The sequence below is a fragment of the Seriola dumerili genome, unplaced genomic scaffold (assembly GCF_002260705.1).
Source record: "Seriola dumerili isolate Sdu_G_001 unplaced genomic scaffold, Sdu_1.0 BDQW01000120.1, whole genome shotgun sequence".
NCBI classification, from domain to species: domain Eukaryota; kingdom Metazoa; phylum Chordata; class Actinopteri; order Carangiformes; family Carangidae; genus Seriola; species Seriola dumerili.
Window position 1 is genome coordinate 420,308 of NW_019174375.1, and position 18,675 is coordinate 438,982.

General features: G+C 43.9%; 1 protein-coding gene across 2 annotated transcripts in view; it reads right to left on the minus strand.

The window, feature by feature from the left end:
* eml4 (echinoderm microtubule associated protein like 4) overlaps nucleotides 1-18,507 on the minus strand; it is a 23,658-nt gene extending 5,151 nt beyond the window's left edge. The window contains exons 1-15 of one of the 2 annotated variants that reach the window (XM_022748154.1): nucleotides 18,159-18,507; nucleotides 11,468-11,653; nucleotides 11,208-11,328; nucleotides 10,475-10,672; nucleotides 8,301-8,441; nucleotides 8,121-8,146; nucleotides 7,796-7,831; nucleotides 6,796-6,919; nucleotides 6,007-6,156; nucleotides 5,842-5,911; nucleotides 5,422-5,532; nucleotides 4,667-4,762; nucleotides 4,357-4,491; nucleotides 2,585-2,720; nucleotides 522-670 (exon numbers count right to left, since the gene is read on the minus strand). In XM_022748154.1, the coding sequence (XP_022603875.1) occupies nucleotides 522-670; nucleotides 2,585-2,720; nucleotides 4,357-4,491; nucleotides 4,667-4,762; nucleotides 5,422-5,532; nucleotides 5,842-5,911; nucleotides 6,007-6,156; nucleotides 6,796-6,919; nucleotides 7,796-7,831; nucleotides 8,121-8,146; nucleotides 8,301-8,441; nucleotides 10,475-10,672; nucleotides 11,208-11,328; nucleotides 11,468-11,653; nucleotides 18,159-18,183 (1,704 nt within the window). In that variant the 5' untranslated portion in view covers nucleotides 18,184-18,507. The remainder of the gene's footprint in view (nucleotides 1-521; nucleotides 671-2,584; nucleotides 2,721-4,356; nucleotides 4,492-4,666; nucleotides 4,763-5,421; nucleotides 5,533-5,841; nucleotides 5,912-6,006; nucleotides 6,157-6,795; nucleotides 6,920-7,795; nucleotides 7,832-8,120; nucleotides 8,147-8,300; nucleotides 8,442-10,474; nucleotides 10,673-11,207; nucleotides 11,329-11,467; nucleotides 11,654-18,158) is intronic. The other variant, XM_022748155.1, reaches the window with a different exon arrangement.
* Nucleotides 18,508-18,675: the final 168 nt, after the last annotated feature.

Sequence of the window (18,675 nt, forward strand, 5' to 3'; positions counted from 1 at the left end):
GTGAGTTACTCTGTGAGCTACAACTTGAGCCCCGTTTTTTTAAGCCTGTATTTCTTTACATGTAGTCAAACTGTCCCTTTAACAGCATCTGAATCAGCTGTGATCAGTTGACGCTTGCAATGCATCATGGGTGCACAGACAACTATCACTGCATCATTGTGATACTGAAGGAAACTTAAAAACAGGAGGATTCTGAATGAATTCTGCAGCCTGTGGTTTCGAAGTGGATTTCTAGACTTTTATTCTGAAGGGACATCAGAGATAATGATATCCATAGGAAGTGATGTCACACTGAATCATACACATATTCTGTTCATCTGAGGATGAGGAGCAAGTTTGAGTTCAGATGAGGCAAGTGGGCTGAAGATAAAAACAGAACATGACCTGATTGTGTGTGTCTTTCCGTATATGAGTGTGTGTGTGTGTGTGTGTTTCTATGTATATACATACTGTATATACACATACATTTCTGATGTGTGTGTGTGTGTGTGTGTGTGTGTGTTTATGTATGTGTGTGTCACCTCGATGTCTCGGTCAGCTCTCAGCTCGTGGTCCCACAGGATAATTTTCCGGTCTTTCCCTCCTCCGGTCAGCAGAGTGCCACTCCTCATCTCACACATACAGAAAACACTTCCCTCATGACCTTTGACCTGCCGACTGATCTGAAACGCTGCACACACACACACACACACACACATACACAGATGCACACAGACACACACAGGTGAGTCAAACCTGTCCCCTCTGAACCATAATTGACTCAGCTGTTGATGTTTTCTGTATTTTATAAAGATGACGTGAACAATACAAGTTGTTTTTAATGAGCAGTTCCAGCAGCAGCCAGCAGGAGGCAGCACATCACACAGAAACACTCTGTCTCCTCAGGTTTCCTCTCAACAACACTTTAACTTCCACTTCCTGTCTGAACAGACCTGCTGCAGGATTCTACTGAACTCTAATGTCAGACTGAGACATGAATCTGATCTGACTCCAGGTCTTTGAATCTTTAACCTTTAATTGTTGGCGTCGCTCCTTTAAACCAGTTTAACAGCATGACACGAAAACCATTACTGTAACTGGGCCAACACACACACACCCAGCAATACATGCACGCACACACACACACACACGCACACACACACACAGACACACACACCCACTGAATCACATGCACACGCACGCACGCACACTGAAACACATGCACACACGTGGACACACACACACACACACGCACACGCACGCGCACGCACACTGAAACACATGCACACACGTGGACACACACACACACACACGCACACGCACGCGCACGTTGTCGCAGTGTTAAAATGAGCCAAGATCTGCAGCATTTCTCCTGAGCCTCTACTGTTTCTCCTGATTCTGTTTCTACTGATTCTACTGATTCTCTGTTTCTACTGATTCTGTTTTTCCTGTTTCTACTGATTCTCCTGTTTCTACTGATTCTACTGATTCTCCTGTTTCTACTGATTCTACTGATTCTCCTGTTTCTACTGATTCTACTGATTCTCCTGTTTCTACTGATTCTACTGATTCTCCTGTTTCTACTGATTCTACTGATTCTCCTGTTTCTACTGATTCTACTGATTCTCCTGTTTCTACTGATTCTACTGATTCTCCTGTTTCTACTGATTCTACTGATTCTCCTGTTTCTACTGATTCTACTGATTCTCCTGTTTCTACTGATTCTACTGATTCTCCTGTTTCTACTGATTCTACTGATTCTCCTGTTTCTACTGATTCTACTGATTCTCCTGTTTCTACTGATTCTACTGATTCTCCTGTTTCTACTGATTCTACTGATTCTCCTGTTTCTACTGATTCTACTGATTCTCCTGTTTCTACTGATTCTACTGATTCTCCTGTTTCTACTGATTCTACTGATTCTCCTGTTTCTACTGATTCTACTGATTCTCCTGTTTCTACTGATTCTACTGATTCTCCTGTTTCTACTGATTCTGTTTCTACTGATTCTCATGTTTCTACTGTTTCTACTGTTTCTACTGATTCTGTTTCTACTGTTTCTACTGATTCTACTGATTCTCCTGTTTCTATTGATTCTGTTTCTCCTGTTTCTGTTTCTACTGATTCTCCTGTTTCTACTGATTCTCCTGTTTCTATTGATTCTGTTTCTCCTGTTTCTGTTTCTCCTGTTTCTGTTTCTACTGTTTCTGTTTCTCCTGTTTCTACTGATTCTCCTGTTTCTACTGTTTCTATTGATTCTGATTCTCCTGTTTCTACTGTTTCTGTTTCCACTGTTTCTGTTTCTACTGTTTCTGTTTCTACTGTTTCTACTGTTTCTGTTTCTCCTGTTTCTACTGATTCTCCTGATTCTCCTGTTTCTATTGATTCTGTTTCTCCTGTTTCTACTGTTTCTGTTTCTCCTGTTTCTACTGATTCTCCTGTTTCTCCTGTTTCTATTGATTCTGTTTTTTCTGTTTCTCCTGTTTCTACTCTTCCTCTGTGTGCAGGTGCAGTTTTGTCTCTGTGAACCAACCTGAACTGATTTCCTCTGGTGGATCACTGACCATCTAACTGGTCTAACTGGTTTAAACTGGGCCCTCCTCACCTCTCGGTCCCTTCCCAGTGGGTGTCTCAGAGGAGCTCCTGGTCCAGACCAGCAGGATTCCTCCAGAGTCTCCGGTCAGGATGTCTCCAGTGCTCAGGAAGGCCAGACACTGGATGAACTTCGGCTTCTCGTATTTCTGAGGATACAACGAGAAAAGGGGGGCAGAGTTAGACCAGGACTACAGAGACCAGGACCACAGAGTTAGACCAGGACTACAGAGACCAGGACCACAGAGTTAGGCTAGGACTACAGAGTTAGACCAGGACCACAGAGTTAGACCAGGACTACAGAGTTGGACCAGGACTACAGAGACCAGGACCACAGAGACCAGGACCACAGAGTTAGACCAGGACTACAGAGACCAAGACCACAGGGTTAGACCAGGACTACAGAGATAGACCAGGACCACAGAGTTAGACCAGGACTACAGAGATAGACCAGGACCACAGAGTTAGACCAGGACTACAGAGATAGACCAGGACCACAGAGTTAGACCAGGACTACAGAGATAGACCAGGACCACAGAGTTAGACCAGGACTACAGAGATAGACCAGGACTACAGAGATAGACCAGGACTACAGAGTTAGACCAGGATTACAGAGTTAGACCAGGACTACAGAGATAGACCAGGACTACAGAGTTAGACCAGGACTACAGAGATAGACCAGGACTACAGAGTTAGACCAGGACCACAGAGTTAGACCAGGACCACAGAGTTAGACCTGGACCACAGAGACCAGGACTACAGAGTTAGACCAGGACTACAGAGACCAGGACTACAGAGTTAGACCAGGACTACAGAGTTAGACCAGGACTACAGAGTTAGACCAGGACTACAGAGTTAGACCAGGACTACAGAGTTAGACCAGGACTACAGAGTTAGACCAGGACTACAGAGTTAGACCAGGACTACAGAGTTAGACCAGGACTACAGAGTTAGACCAGGACTACAGAGATAGACCAGGACTACAGAGTTAGACCAGGACTACAGAGATAGACCAGGACTACAGAGTTAGACCAGGACCACAGAGTTAGACCAGGACCACAGAGTTAGACCAGGACCACAGAGTTAGACCAGGACTACAGAGACCAGGACTACAGAGTTAGACCAGGACTACAGAGACCAGGACTACAGAGTTAGACCAGAACTACAGAGTTAGACCAGGACCACAGAGTTAGATCTGAGATTAAATTATTAATTATTAAATATCAACTGTTTCCGGCTGTTTGGTTTTTCTGTGACGTGAACTGATCTGAGGTCTGCTGGATCTCAAACAGTCTGAGAAAAACCTGACCAGGTTTCTATAATCAGAAGAACGTGAGTGTGGTTCCGTGATCAGATCCTAATCTGAAGGTTTGTTCCTTTGTGTTCAGCCGGGTGGAGCTTCCTCCTCGTCTGCAGAACACATTCCTCACATTCACTTCGTTCAGGTCTCCACCAAAACCCCATTCATCTTTTTACTGATTCAATCCTTCAGGTCGGATTCTTTAACAGAGGTGACTGATTACTGATGATCAGTTTTAAATGTAGTTCTCTCAGGCTGATGTTTTTATCCTGTTACTGTCACTCTGTAAAAAGTTTAATAAAAACTGACAAAACATGTACAATCTTCAGGTTCATGACAGATCGGAGATCAATAAATCAGAGTGTGATCAATCATAGTTAAAGGTGCTTCTTTAATATTGAAGAAGTTAAGTCAACTTTATGTTGTTCAGTGTTTCATAAAGATTTTAATTAAATTAACTTGAAAAATAAAAACAATCTCCTCACCCCAAAGATTCCCTGTTTACGAGCCAGTGAGGTCCCGGTCCAGGTCCAGAAGAAGATGTGGGACTTTCCGCAGGTGACGATGGTGTTCGGGTCGGTGGGGTGGAACTCCACGGCCAGGACCACCTCGTTAGTGGTCTACAAGAACGCCACAGACCAGTTAGAACCAATCAGAGACCAGTTAGAGACCAGTTAGAACCAATCAGAGACCAGTTAGATGTTTTATAGTGAATCTGAATGATGCTGTAAAACACGTTGAACTAAAAATGAAATTGTTGTTTTATTTTGCAGTAAAAATAAAAAACGTGTTCACCTTGATTTCAGCGATCTTTGATTTCTTCTGCCAATCCCAAACTGTCAACATGTGATCGTTACAGTCGTCAATCACACTGAGGTGCTGACCAGAGTCCTGAGAGAGCGAGAGAGAGAGAGAGACAGAGAGAGAGCGAGAGAGAGACAGAGAGACAGAGAGAGAGAGAGAGAGAGAGAGAGAGAGAGAGAGAGAGAGAGAGAGAGAGAGAGAGAGAGAGAGAGAGAGAGAGAGAGAGAGAGAGAGAGAGAGAGAGAGAGAGAGAGAGAGAGAGAGAGAGAGAGAGAGAGAGAGAGAGAGAGAGAGAGAGAGAGAGAGAGAGAGAGAGAGAGAGAGAGAGAGAGAGAGAGAGAGAGAGAGAGAGAGAGAGAGAGAGAGAGAGAGAGAGAGAGAGAGAGAGAGAGAGAGAGAGAGAGAGAGAGAGAGAGAGAGAGAGAGAGAGAGAGAGAGAGAGAGAGAGAGAGAGAGAGAGAGAGAGAGAGAGAGAGAGAGAGAGAGAGAGAGAGAGAGAGAGAGAGAGAGAGAGAGAGAGAGAGAGAGAGAGAGAGAGAGAGAGAGAGAGAGAGAGAGAGAGAGAGAGAGAGAGAGAGAGAGAGAGAGAGAGACAGAGAGAGAAGGTGACATGAATTTGATAAATTATTCTGTTCTGTTTTCAGTGATCAGATGAGATTTAAAAGTTACAGTTACAGAATTACAATGAACTCAGCACCGTGGTCCGTGCAGACTACACTTCCCATGATGCAGCTGGTGATACTCACAGCTTTGGAGAAAGCCAGGGAGCCGACTCCTCGCTCGAACGTTCCCAAACCGATGACCTGCAGAGTCGACAGACTGACGCTGTCCCAGATACGAACGTGAGGCTGCAGCGCCTGAACACACCACAGGTTCATTACCATTATTATCATTATTATTATTCATTATTATCATTATTATTATTATCATCATCATTTTATTAGTATTATTATTGTTTAGTGAGACATTAAAGTGAAATCTTTGTCACATTTATGTCATGAATTTAAATCCTTCTGAAGTTACAGCCGTCTCCATCTTTGTTGTGTGCTGTTACCATGGTTACAGGTGTCGGACTTTGCATAAAAACAGTAATTAGTTAATTTGTCCATTGTTGTTTGTGTTTCGTCAATGATGAGAAACGTCTAATAAGCCATGTCGGCCCTCACCCGTCCGTCTTTGTCCACACCGGCGATCTGTCCCGTAGCGATCCGGATCTTATCAGGATGGATGGCCAGACTGACAGAGACATAAAAGAGACGACGTCACTCGCCTGTCACCACAGACCAATGGGAGAGCAGCAGGTGCTGGATGACGTGCGAGCGTTTTCTCACCACTTGACACAGTCGGTGTGTCCGAGGTAATGTCTCTGAGTCCGCTCCTCGTAGTTGAACAGAACCACGACGGAGGCGATGAAGTAAACAATCTCTCCAGTTGGAAGGAGGTAGACGTTCGCTCTGCAGTCTCGGCCACGGTAACCGTACCTGTCCAAGGTCAAGGAGGAACCTGGACATCTACTGAGATCTACTCAACATCTACTGAGGGTTTACTACAGATCTTCTGAAGATTTACATTTCTACTGAGGAAGACGTTCGCTCTCCAGTCTCTACCACCGTGAGCCAATGAAGCACCTGGAGATCTACTGATGATCCGTAGAGGATCTAATGAAGTTATTGAGGATCTACTGAAAGAGTTCTAGTGGAGATCTACTGAAGAACACTGAGGAGCTACTGAAGGTCTCTTCAGGATGATCTACTGAGGATCTAGGAAATGAATACTGCTGATTTACTGAGGGTCAGTCACTTGGGGGATCTACTGTAGATTTACTGAGGCTACGTCTACACTACTACGTTCTCAGGTGCTATATAAATAAGGCTTATTATTATCATTATCATTATTATTATTGTATTGTATTATTATTATATTATAGTGTGAAGCTGCTGTGTCTAGTTTTCAACTGTTGACGTCGTCTTCAATTTCTAATAAATGTGAAGCGGTTGTCCCTGAACATGAAGAACTTTTTCTTGCATGACGTGTTGAACAACACGATTCATTATCATCAATATGATTATTGTTACTATGACTACTATTGGACGTAACTGTGTCCCATCAGTGAAGGATACACCCACTCCAGCTTCAGTCTCTCTGGAGGAAGTTCTGTCCGAACGTCGACGTAGCTCTCCACGTCTGACGGGATGAACATGGTGATCGGTCGACCACGCATGAACATCTTGATGAGGTTCCCCTCTGAAATGGCAGAGAGACACAGAGAGGAGGACATGTTGGAGACATGCTGCTGCCGCTTCATCCCAGGAGGTCGCTTTGAATTTGTTTTGAGTCTCGTTGTCACCAAACACAAATATTGGATTGAATTTGGATACAGATAATCGATAAAAGACCGATCGGTATCACAACGCCCCGGTCTTTTACTGTTCTCTGTTACAGGTGAACTGTGACCTGTTAGAACAGGTAATATTAAAGGTCTCAGTCTGTGTCAGATCACCTGACACAGACTGAGACCTGCTGATTCAATGAGACACAACAATCAAAGTCAGACAGACAGACAGACAGGTGAGGGTCAGCTGAGAGACAGGTGAGGGACAGGTAAGGAGGAGTTGATGTCATGCGGGTGATGCAGGTGAAGCAGGTGCTGTGTTGTAGTTTACCTCCACAGAATCACTGCTGTTAAAAAATATGATTTTATTTGACCTTGAATGAGCTGTCAATAAACGTGGGGGTGACATCAGCGTCCAATCATGTCATTGACAGGTGGTGGTGGTGGGCGGGGTTTCTGTTTGTATGACTGATTGGTCCTTTAATAATCAGTCTCATCAGGCAGATTCATTAAAAAAAATCACCTGTTCGACCTTATATGGAGGTAAATGATGTTAGGGGGCGGAGCCACAGACAGGTGTGACATCACCTGAACAGTCTGAAGGGGAGAGAGAGCAGGAGGGTGAGCGAGGCTGACGATAAAAAGCAGAGGGAGAGAGAGAGAGAGAGAGAGAGACAGAGAGATGTGATTGGTTTAGAGCAGAAACAGGAAGCGCTCATTCAGCTGCTGTTAGCATGTTAGCTTGTTGTTAGCCTGCTAGCTCGCTCTGACGACTCATCAGGACTTACCAGCTTGGCTGTTTTTCTCTCGGGTCGACATTTTGGCTGGTTTGGGACAAAGACATCGTCACTCAACAACACAACCATCAACAAAAACAACACAAACATCGACACAAACACAAACGATAACAATAACACAACAACAAACAACAACTGCAAACACTGAATCTGAGACTCAGATGGAAACTAAACACTTGAGGAACCAGTAAAGGGAAATGTTTGAAATGTCTCAGAGGCAGTGTTGTTGTTGGCGGCGGCTCTGGCTTCCTATTGGCTGTAACACATGATGATGATGACTATGGTCCTGTTATGCTGAAGATGAACATGTGTTTACCTTGACTGACCACTGGGTCTTTGTGCCTGAAAAAAGACAGAAGAAGAAAAACGAACATCTCAGTCTTAAGATTCACAGTAATGTCAGTTTCCATTAAAATACCAACCACTGGCTTTGTGCAGCTTCATGTGTGTTAACATATGTGTGTGTGTGTGTGTGTGTGTGTGTGTGTGTTGATACCTCTCAGCGTTCTTGACCACCTTGGCCAGCAGCTTGGAGGTGGATGCAGCTTTCACCAGTTTGTTCCTGTTTTCCTCTGAACTCTCCCAGGTGCTGCTCTGAGAACGCTCCATACCTGAGGACCGCTTCACACTGGGTCCCCTGAACACGCACACACAGAATATACACACACAGATATACACACCAAGAGAAGAGAAACACACAGAAACACACAGTCAGTAACACAGTAGTGCTGTAGAAGGAGGATGATGATGATGATGAAGCACGACTAGAGAATCTGTTCAGCGCCAGATGACGACTGCACGTCTTTCACTGTCACGTTTCTGTTGTTGATGTATTTCATGAATTTGATTTTGTATGTGAAGCTTTTTGTCCTGAGATTCATCTTCCACATTTTATCACTTCACATCTTTAATATTTTGAGCTTCTGTGTTTTAATTATACAGCAACAGACTCAGGGGCCAGGACATGAACAGTGTAAAAGATAATGTAGTAATAACTACTGCGTACACATGTAATAATGTAGTAACAACTCATGTAATAATATAATAATAACTACTGCGTACACATGTAGTAATGTAGTAATAGCTCATGTAATAATGTAGTAATAACTCATGTAATAATATAATTACTGCGTACTCATGTAGAAAAGGAGTAATAACTCATGTAATAATATAATAATAACTACTGCGTACACATGTAGTAATGTAGTAATAGCTCATGTAATAATGTAGTAATAACTCATGTAATAATATAATAATAACTACTGCGTACTCATGAAGAAATGTAGTAATAACTCATGTAATAATGTAGTAATTACTACTGCGTACTCAAGTAATAATGTAGTAATAACTACTGTATACTCGTGTAATAATGTAGTAATAACTGAGTACTCATAATAATGTAATAACTGCAGAGTATTAGTGTATTAATGTAGTAAGTATTTCTGAGTACTAATAACTACTGCGTATACATGTAATAATGTAGCAATAGCTCATGTAATAACGTAGTAATTACTGCATACTCACGTAACAATCTAATCACTACATAGTATCAGTGTAATAATGTAGTATTAACTCATGTAATAAGGTAGTAATAACTGCTGCATACTCATGTAATAAGGTAGTAACACCTCATGTAATAACATAGTAATAACTACTGCGTACACATGTAATAATGTAGCAATAGCTCATGTAATAAGATAGTAATAACTTATGTAATAATGTAATATTAACTGAGAACTCATGGGTCAGAAGGTCAACATGTTGATGGGAGGCGTGGAGGTGTGACCTTGTCCTAACCTGGTTAGTAGTCCTGTTCTAGTCATGTCCTGTGTTCAGATTTAACTGATTAAAACTTCAGTCGTCATTTAGTTCACTGAACTGATTCAGAAACTAACACACAACCCAGGAGGAGGTTAGTGAGCTGGGACACATCAGAAACTCAAAGCCCAGACTGCGGGAGGCCTGCTGGAGGAGAGGAGGAGGTGGAGGAGGAAGAGGAGAAAGAGCAGGAGGAGCGGGTCCTCAGGTAAAGAGCAGGAGGAGAACAGGTTAGTAGCTTTGATAAAACACACACAGTCCAGCCTGAGCTTTCTACCAGCGAAGAGGAAAGAGGAGTCAGGAGGATCCAGGATCTCAAGGAAGCTCCAGGAGGTCTCAAGAGATTTCAGGATCTCCAGGAGGTCTCGTGAAGCTCCTGAATCTCCTGGATCCTCAAGATCTCACAGAAATTCCTAAAGGATCAAGAATCTCCAGGAGGCCTAAGAAAGGTCCAGTTAGAGCAGAGGAGGAGCAGGAGGAGTTAGACCAGAGGAGGTCCACTGGGAGAGGAGGTCCTCAGGTGAAGCTGGGAGGAGCCCAGGTTAGTAGTTTTGATCAAACGGCCCAGCCTGAGCTTTCTAACAACAAAGCAAAAAGAGGAGTCAGGAGGATCCAGGATCTCCAGGAGGTCACTGACACCTGCTCCTGAGGAGCCACAGTCCCTGTTCTTTCTACACCTGATTAGCTGGATCGGTTGCGTTCAGCCAATCAGGAGCATCTGTACCTAATGGTCAGGTGCAGAGGAGGACTGTGGATCCTGGGGGCGGGGTTAGTAACCATCGACAGAATGATCTCAGAGCAGCGTCAGCAGGAAGTGAGGTCAAATGCAGCTGACAAATCACAAAGTGGAACCTTTTCGGAGGGGCGTGGCCTTTACTGCTGTCTGCGGACTGGGTCGGTCTCTGTGGCTGGGGGGTCTGAGAGGTCTGGGGAGGGTGGGGGGAGGAGGGAGAGGGGGACGAGTCCTTTGGGTGAGGTGGTTCCTCACGCTCCTGGATCTCCTCCATCTGTGACCGCTGGCTGCTGACCTCCTTTTTCCTGTCTGCTCCACTGTGGACAAAACCGGGACCATGAGAGACTACAAACTACTGACTCTACTGGTTCTACTCTTTCTACTGGTTCTACTGGTTCTACTGTACATCTACTGAGTCTACTGTGTTTACTGCAACGATTCAAACCACCAAATTCCGTCTGAGACCGCAGGCTTCTGACTTCCTTCTTCCTGTGGACAAAACCAGGACTGTGAGAGATCAGAAATGAGTACCGTCGCTCTGCTGCTTCTCTTGTGTTTCTACTGATTCTACTGTGTTCTACTTAATGACCCCAGTGATCGAGAACCAGCTACTTAAAATAAACTTCAGATCAGGCTGCTGACTAACTCTACTGCCTTCTACTGGATTCCAGCCTGGTTTTGACTTGGCAGGTTACAGCATTGGGCATAAATGAATAATAGCAGATATTGATCAGATTGATCAGATCTGCTGAAATGAATCAGCTGTGAAGTAAAAAGACACAGATTTAAATACACGAGGCTTCAAAACAGAAACATGGAAACTGTAACAAATGTTTGTCCATCTCTTTTTACCTCTTGGCGGCGGATGACAACGTCTCCTTCCTGGTGACAGATGTGGAGTCTCTCTTTCGTCCAGATGTTCCCCCGTTAGCGATACAGGACATCGAGTAGGCTTCACGCAGAGCAGCACCACCTGAGGGGGAAACACCACTGTTAACACCAACTACAACCAGTTAAAGACTGAATTCAACAGTTTAACCAATTTATATTCAGTCTTTAACTGGTTAAATTCAGTCTTTATTCTTTAACTGGTTAAAAACAGGAAACCTTACCTTTCCCTCCTTGCTGTTTTTTGGTCGTGGAGGCAGCGGAGTCTTCAGAGGCAGCGAGACGCCGCAGGACGTCGGCAAGAGCAGCTTTCATGACCGTCAACTCATCCTCCTGCTGCTGGACACGGAGCTCCAGAGCAGAGAGACGATCGTTGACATCTGAGACACTCGCTCCGGACATACTGTCATCTACGGTCAGACACAGACACTGGGTGTCAATATGTCATCCCACCTTAACATTCCACCTTAACACACTCCACCTTAACTTTACATGTAACCTGGAGTTAAGGTGGACTCATGGTTGTCTGTATCTGCAGCATCACCACATCAGCTGAAAGACACACACTTACCAGTCCTTTCAAAATAAAACCATCATTACAGTCATTAAAGTTAAAAATGTTTCATGTGTTGTTTACATGTTTAAACTGTCTGTAAATACAGATGAGTGGGGGGGGGGTCAGCATTCAGGTGTCTGCGTGCATGTATGAAAGCAGGGGCGGGTGGGGGGGTGTTACACACTGGTGTATGTGTCATATTTCACAGCTGTCTCCCACATTCCTCAGCTCTAAGTGCCGCCCCTTCACAACACACACACACACACACACACACACACACACACACACACACACACACACACACACACACACACACACACACACACACAACCTCCTCCGTGTTTTAAAGTGTGTGTTGTCAGTTTAATTCTGGGTTTCAGTGACTCTCAGTCAGACTGACACCAAAACCTTCATATTTTTCCTGTTTCATGAAGGAAACAGTTGAACAGGAACAATAAATGTAAAACTGTCATATTCACACAGTGTCACTGAACACATCACAGTTTACAGGACGTGACTGTCTGACTGACTGTAAACCTTTATAATGTTATAATAACTATTTTCACCATGTTACAGTGTCTACAAAGGATGCGTTCAGGTGCATGACTAAGTGTAGGTCGTCTGTGTTCTGGCAGCACTCGGAGGTAAGGACACAATCACTGCAGTTACACACGTAACACAAGCTAGAACAGACTTGACGCGTCAAAATACGCTTTCGATCTATAATCAATAGTGCAAATTAAACTTGAAAAGTTACTCAGCCTGTGTCGATGGACTAAAACAGAAGCCGGATCAATAAAAACGGATGATGCAACATTTAAACATTTAAAATCAATCAAATTAACTTGTAATATCACTACTAACTTAAGAATCAGTCAGTTGTCATGGTTACACCCAGTCAACTGACATCCAATCAGAGAGTATTATTGATTGATGTGTGAGGAGTGAACCACCAGATCTACATTTGAGAATCATGTCTATTATGAGGAGGATGCAGAAAGCAGATTGTTGATCATTGAGCTTATCAATCTGGTATTGATCAGTATCAGTCAATATCCAGTATTTTCATTTTTCATGTTTCTTGTAAAGCAGAACTCAAACCGACAGAGTGAGAGTGTGTTTTTGGGGATTTAATCTATAAATTTTAACTGTGAAGAAAATTATTTATTAATAATCAGCTGATTTTTCTGATTGTTTTTGAGTCAGTGATGCAGCAGCAGAGAAAAACTAAAGGTTCAGACATGTAGACGCTGCATGTGTCTGCATGTCTGCTTTACTACAACACACACACAGACACACAGACACAGACACACAGACACACAGACACACACACACACACACACACACACACACACACACACACACACAGATAGTGGGCTCTGTAATTCAGTTCAGCTGACTCCAACAACAACAGGGAGGGAAGTCCACATTTTTCACTCAAACACACACGTTTGTCTGCCTGTACTTGTGAGGACCCTCGTTGTCATGACATGTTTCCAGGTCTCTGACCCCGATCCAAACCCGAACCTTCAAACAGGATTCTGAAGTTCTGAGGACCGCACAACGTGTCCTCAAAGAGCTGGACTGTCCTCACTACAGAGGTTTAAACTGACACTGGTCCTCACAGAGACAGACATTCAAGCCTCCACACTCTTTCTGGTCCAGGAAACAATCCAACACATTCTTCGTTCTTCCTGTGTGTGTGTGTGTGTGTGTGTGTGTGTGTGTGTGTGTGTGTGTGTGTGTGTGTGTCTGTAGGTTAGTGTGTCAGCAGTCTGTCTGCTCGACCATCTGGAAACTCTGAGTCCAGTTCTTCTGCAGCAGAACCAGTTTGCACGGCGCATTGTCGACCTTGACCCACCTCCACATGAGGAGTGTTTCTACTTGATCTGAAGGTGGAGGTCAGAGCTGGTGTCATTGGTTTAAATATGGGGAAGACAACTGAAGACATTTTTAGGCTGCATCCACACTACTATGTTTTCATTTTAAAACGGCGTTTTAAAACTAAAATGATCTCCGTCCAAACGAACACACTTGATCACATACTGAGCATGTGCGAGCTGGTGTAAACAGGAAGTACATTGTCTTCTCTGTAATTGATTAGTTACTTTAAATACAACAAATGAGGAGCAGCAAAGACAGTTGTAGCATTAAAACAGAGAATGTAAGTGAACAACAGCTGCTAGCCAAAGACAACAAGGTCAGTAACACTGTCATTCATTATCATGTTGTATTCACCACTGGTAGTCCAGGCTGATGAGAGCCAATCAGGAGAGACCGTGGGTGTGACCTCATCGTTTACAAAGTTCTGTCTGTCCAGACTACAACACAACCCCAGAGTTTTCAAAATAAAACGCGTCCAACAGAGTTTCTGAAAGTCTACGTTAAATCCTACGTTAACTACTCTAGAGTTTCCGAGCGCCTAAAATGGAGACTTTCAGAAACGCAGCACGACCCGTTTTATTCTGGAAACTCTGGGGTTGTGTTTTATTTTGAAAACTCTAGGGTTGTGTTGTAGTCTGGGCATACAGAAACTGTCTTTGCTGTTCCTTCTTCAGAGGATCTACTGCAACCAATCAACAGCAGAGTAGAAAATCTAGTTCCTGTTTACACCGGCTCGCACATGCCCCGTGTAGGTGAATGGTCACGGGCTAGAACGCTAGTCTTTGTTTTAAAACGCCATTATAAAATGAAAATGCATCAGTGTGGACGAAGCCTTAGAGTCCTGCCTCCACACAGTTGACCAATCAGTGAGGGAGGAGGCTGTGATGTCAGAGTCAGATGCCATATTCAAACCACATCACATCTCTTTTACCTTCAGATCAGGTAGAAACACTTGGTTTCAGACGAAGTCGGCTCGACTCTAAAGACGAGTTTGCAGCAGCAACACGTGAAACAGCTGATGATCGTGTTCCTCTGTAAATCTGATCCCAGTTCAGACCAGACTGATCCGCCACAGGTGTGTCTGAGGATCTGAAGCGTTAACAGATACAACCTGTCACTGTGCTTCAGGTAATCTGAGTCAAGACTCTGTTAGTTCCCTGGAAATACAAGTAATCACCTGTTAGTACCTGTGTGTTGTTTTTTTTCTTTCATCCCATTGGTCAGTCTGGAGCAACATCAGCTTAAGCTGTTTTAATTATATCCCTGTTTCTTCAAATCCCGTCCACACACATGCCTCAGTGACACCACCAGTGTCAGTTCAGATGTATGATTTTTTGATTCTTTGACGTCTCTCTCCTCTAATATCAATGGAACTATAAATGTTGATGACATTAAGCTGCCGTGGCACCTCCTCACAGCGTCACCATGTAGCTAGTCACAGGTTTGTGTTAATGACTCATTTGATCCGATCTTCACCAAACTCAGTCACAGCCACATCTGAACGACCTGATGTGTTCAAGTTCGCAGCTCAGGAACAAGAAAGAGAGAGAAACCACGATGGAGCGACTACTGATGATTTAAAGGAGCCATTTGTATGTTTTACTAATGCTGTGTAGCTAACGTTAGCATCAACAGCTGTTTATTTACCAGTCTTCAGCCAAGATCTTCAGCCACTGTTTTGTTTACAACACGAGAGGTTATAATACGTCCTGTGAGGGCAGACTGGACACTACAGTGACTCAGTATCAGAAAGTGACCACTTCACTGGAGCTAGCTGGTTAGCATGCTAACTTCAGTAGAATAAAAGAAGTGATAGAAATAGAAGCAAATCAAGAGGGTTGTTTTCCACCTCTGGAGACAGAATTAAGTTTGATGTGGAACTTTTCACGCTTCTTCCTGACTGGTAAGGTAAACAGCTGCTAAAGCTAACGTTAGCTATGTAGCAATAGCAAAAACTCACATATAGATCCTTTAAAAGTTGGTGAGAACAAAGACTGAACCAACAAGCTGATTCGCTGGTCGACTCTCTTATCCAAAGCGATGATAAATTTGTCAAAGGTCGAGCCTCCAACATGAAAACATCATCAACTGGATTCTTTAACAAGTCCAGGATCAGATCAGAGACAACATCAAAACCCAGAGCAGATCCTAAACCTCAGACCTGGTCTTTTAAAACAGATTCATCTTTCTATTCATGAAGCAACATGAACCTCATTGGTCCTGGACTCATGTAGACCATCCATCCAACACAGCATTAATGTTTGTCCTCCACAGGGACCCGTCTGTAACCGACTTCCTGCCTCCAGTCCTGCTGTCTGAGACCCAAAACCACAACAGGACCGGTCCAGACCAAAGACTGAGACACAGACAGACCAGGACAGACATGGGAGCTCATTTATAAAACAGTGTGTGGCGTCTTAATCATCTAAAAAAAACATAATACACATCAAGCATACAGATGTTTCTCTCTGTCACAGGTGATGATGACACAGGTGGTCACAGGTCAGAAACTTTTGCGTGCTTGTTTATGTCTGTTTTGTGCGTACGAAGTGGTTTTTAAATGAGGATCCTGGACAATCCAGAGAATCTGAGGAGACCTAACTCGGACTGGTCTGTGGTGTTGGTCCAGTCTTCATGTTGCTCATATTCTAGTTTAATGCAGGTAAAAGTATCTCACAAAAATGAAAACTGACTAATACTAAAACAAAAACATTGGATACCTTACCCCCAGGCTAACTCAGGCCTAGGACCTAATGTTGCCATGGTAATAACTTATGACACCTGCACTGAACAAATTAGATTTTTTCATTTTCATTGTTTCTCTTTTCCGCTGAATTTCCAAAATAAAACGTCCTTTTAACTGTTGAATTCCGCCAAAAGACAAACATTTTCTTCTTAGGGCAAACGGAGCTTTTATATTGAAAAAAGTCTTAATTTACCCAGAATTCATTGCACCACAGTCCGGCTTAAGATAGTCAAGAACTAAACTGCTTTGTGCAACAGATGAATTCAGTCTATCTGAAGTCTGACTGTTTGTTGTATCTAAACCACAGTCAGAGTCTGTCTTTGTGAAACCGTGTCCTGGTTTGAACCTGGAACCAGATCCTGATCACGCAGCCGAAACCGAAACTGATCCAACGATTTATCTCCTGATATTAATTGTTTTTCAAGGTACCAGCACAAACACACACAAACAAACACTGACACCAATTACATCACAAAATATTGATTACTTATGTGATTTTTAAGGCGGTTTACAACCGGAGAAATGAAAGGATTAGACTCTGATATAAACTGTGTGTGTTATTAAAATAATTTTAATGGATCATCTTCCCAGTTTAAATGAAAAATTGAATCAAGTTCAGGGTTTGTTTTCATGTTATTGAACTTTGGAGTTTTTAATAAAAAAAAATAAAAAAAAACATAAATATAAATTAATTAATAATTTAATCTGTGCGACGTTAAACATCTGAATTCAGGTGGAAAACATTTCATGCTCTTTAACGTCCACCTTATCTGTTCGTTAGTCTTTTCACATTCAGATGTTTTCAGTGGTTTAGCTTTTCACACTAAAGGTTTAATTAATGACAAGAGAGATCAATGAATGTTACTTAAGTTCATTTAAAAGTTGATTCATATTGAATACAGTGACGTGTACCTGCTGCAGGTGACCTTTGACCCGTTTTATTTGTTATTGTGTGTTGTCTTGTTTTTATGTTTTATTGGTTTTGTTGTTTTTATTTCCTGTTTGATTCTGTGCTGCAACACTCTGACTGGCACTCACCTGCGTCACAGGTGACATAAAGTTTGATTGATCTGAATGACCTGAAACAAGCTGATCAATGGTTTTATAAAGTTCAATCACTTTATATCAGCTGCTGCTTCCTTTGTTCTTCAGTTTAATTTCATTCAGTATCACTCCGACATCTGTTTATATACTGCAGACTACATCCTGAAACACACACACACAAACACACACACACACACACATACATGCGTGTGTGTGTGTGTGAACAGACTGGATGAATAAATAAATCATTTCCTGACTCTTTGTTCTGCAGATCAGAGTCCACACATATTATAACACACACACACACACACACACACACACACACACACACACACACACACACACACACACACACACACTCTACAACAGTCTGGTTTCCAAGCTGTGGTTTGAGGACCTTCAGAGTCTCAGAGCCAATAAAAGCTCCCTGCTGGTCTCTGCTGGTCCCTAACAGATCCAGGTCTTTATCTTTGGGGGGGGTCCGGGTCTCTGCAGAGTCTACTTCAGGAGGAGCACTTGCTTTTGTGGCCCAGCAGCCGCCGGAGGGGCGGTGCAGAGTCTTTCTGATAAATACAGCAGTGACACGTGTAAAGCCGCCAGAGGCGCGTGCGGCTCTCACCTTCCCGCCGCTGCACGGACAGGTGACCAGGTGATGTAGAGGGCGCGAGCGGCGCGCGGGACTCACCTAAACTGCCGGTGAATCCGTCCATTTTCCGGGAGAAAAGCGGGAGTCCGGGCCGGAGGCCTGCGGGAGGCTGAGCGCACACTGCGGGCCTCCGTCCGGGTTTTTCCACCGCACCGGGGGAGGAGGAGGAAGCGAGCCGAGCCGAGCCGAGCCGGGTATGTCCCCGCCGCGCTGCCCGCCGGGTCCGTCCGTCCGTGAGGCCGAAGATCCGCCGCTTTCCCGCGGGCTGGAAGAAGAAGCCGTTCCCCGGAGGATCCGACAGCCGAGAGGGAGGCGAGAGAATCCGCGGAGCCGCAGACACGACGGACCGACGCTGCTGCGCGTTTCCGACTCCGCCTGCTCTGGCAGAGCGCGCTTCCCCTGGAGGAGGAGAGGGGGAGGAGAGGGGAGGAGAGGGGGAGGAGGGGGCTGTGCAGAGAGTACAGACAGAAGGAGAGAGGGGGGTTCAGGTTTCAGAGGAGCTGCTGCACTGCGGAGTGTTTCTGTTTCTCAGGGTTTAGATGGTGCTGTGCAGCGC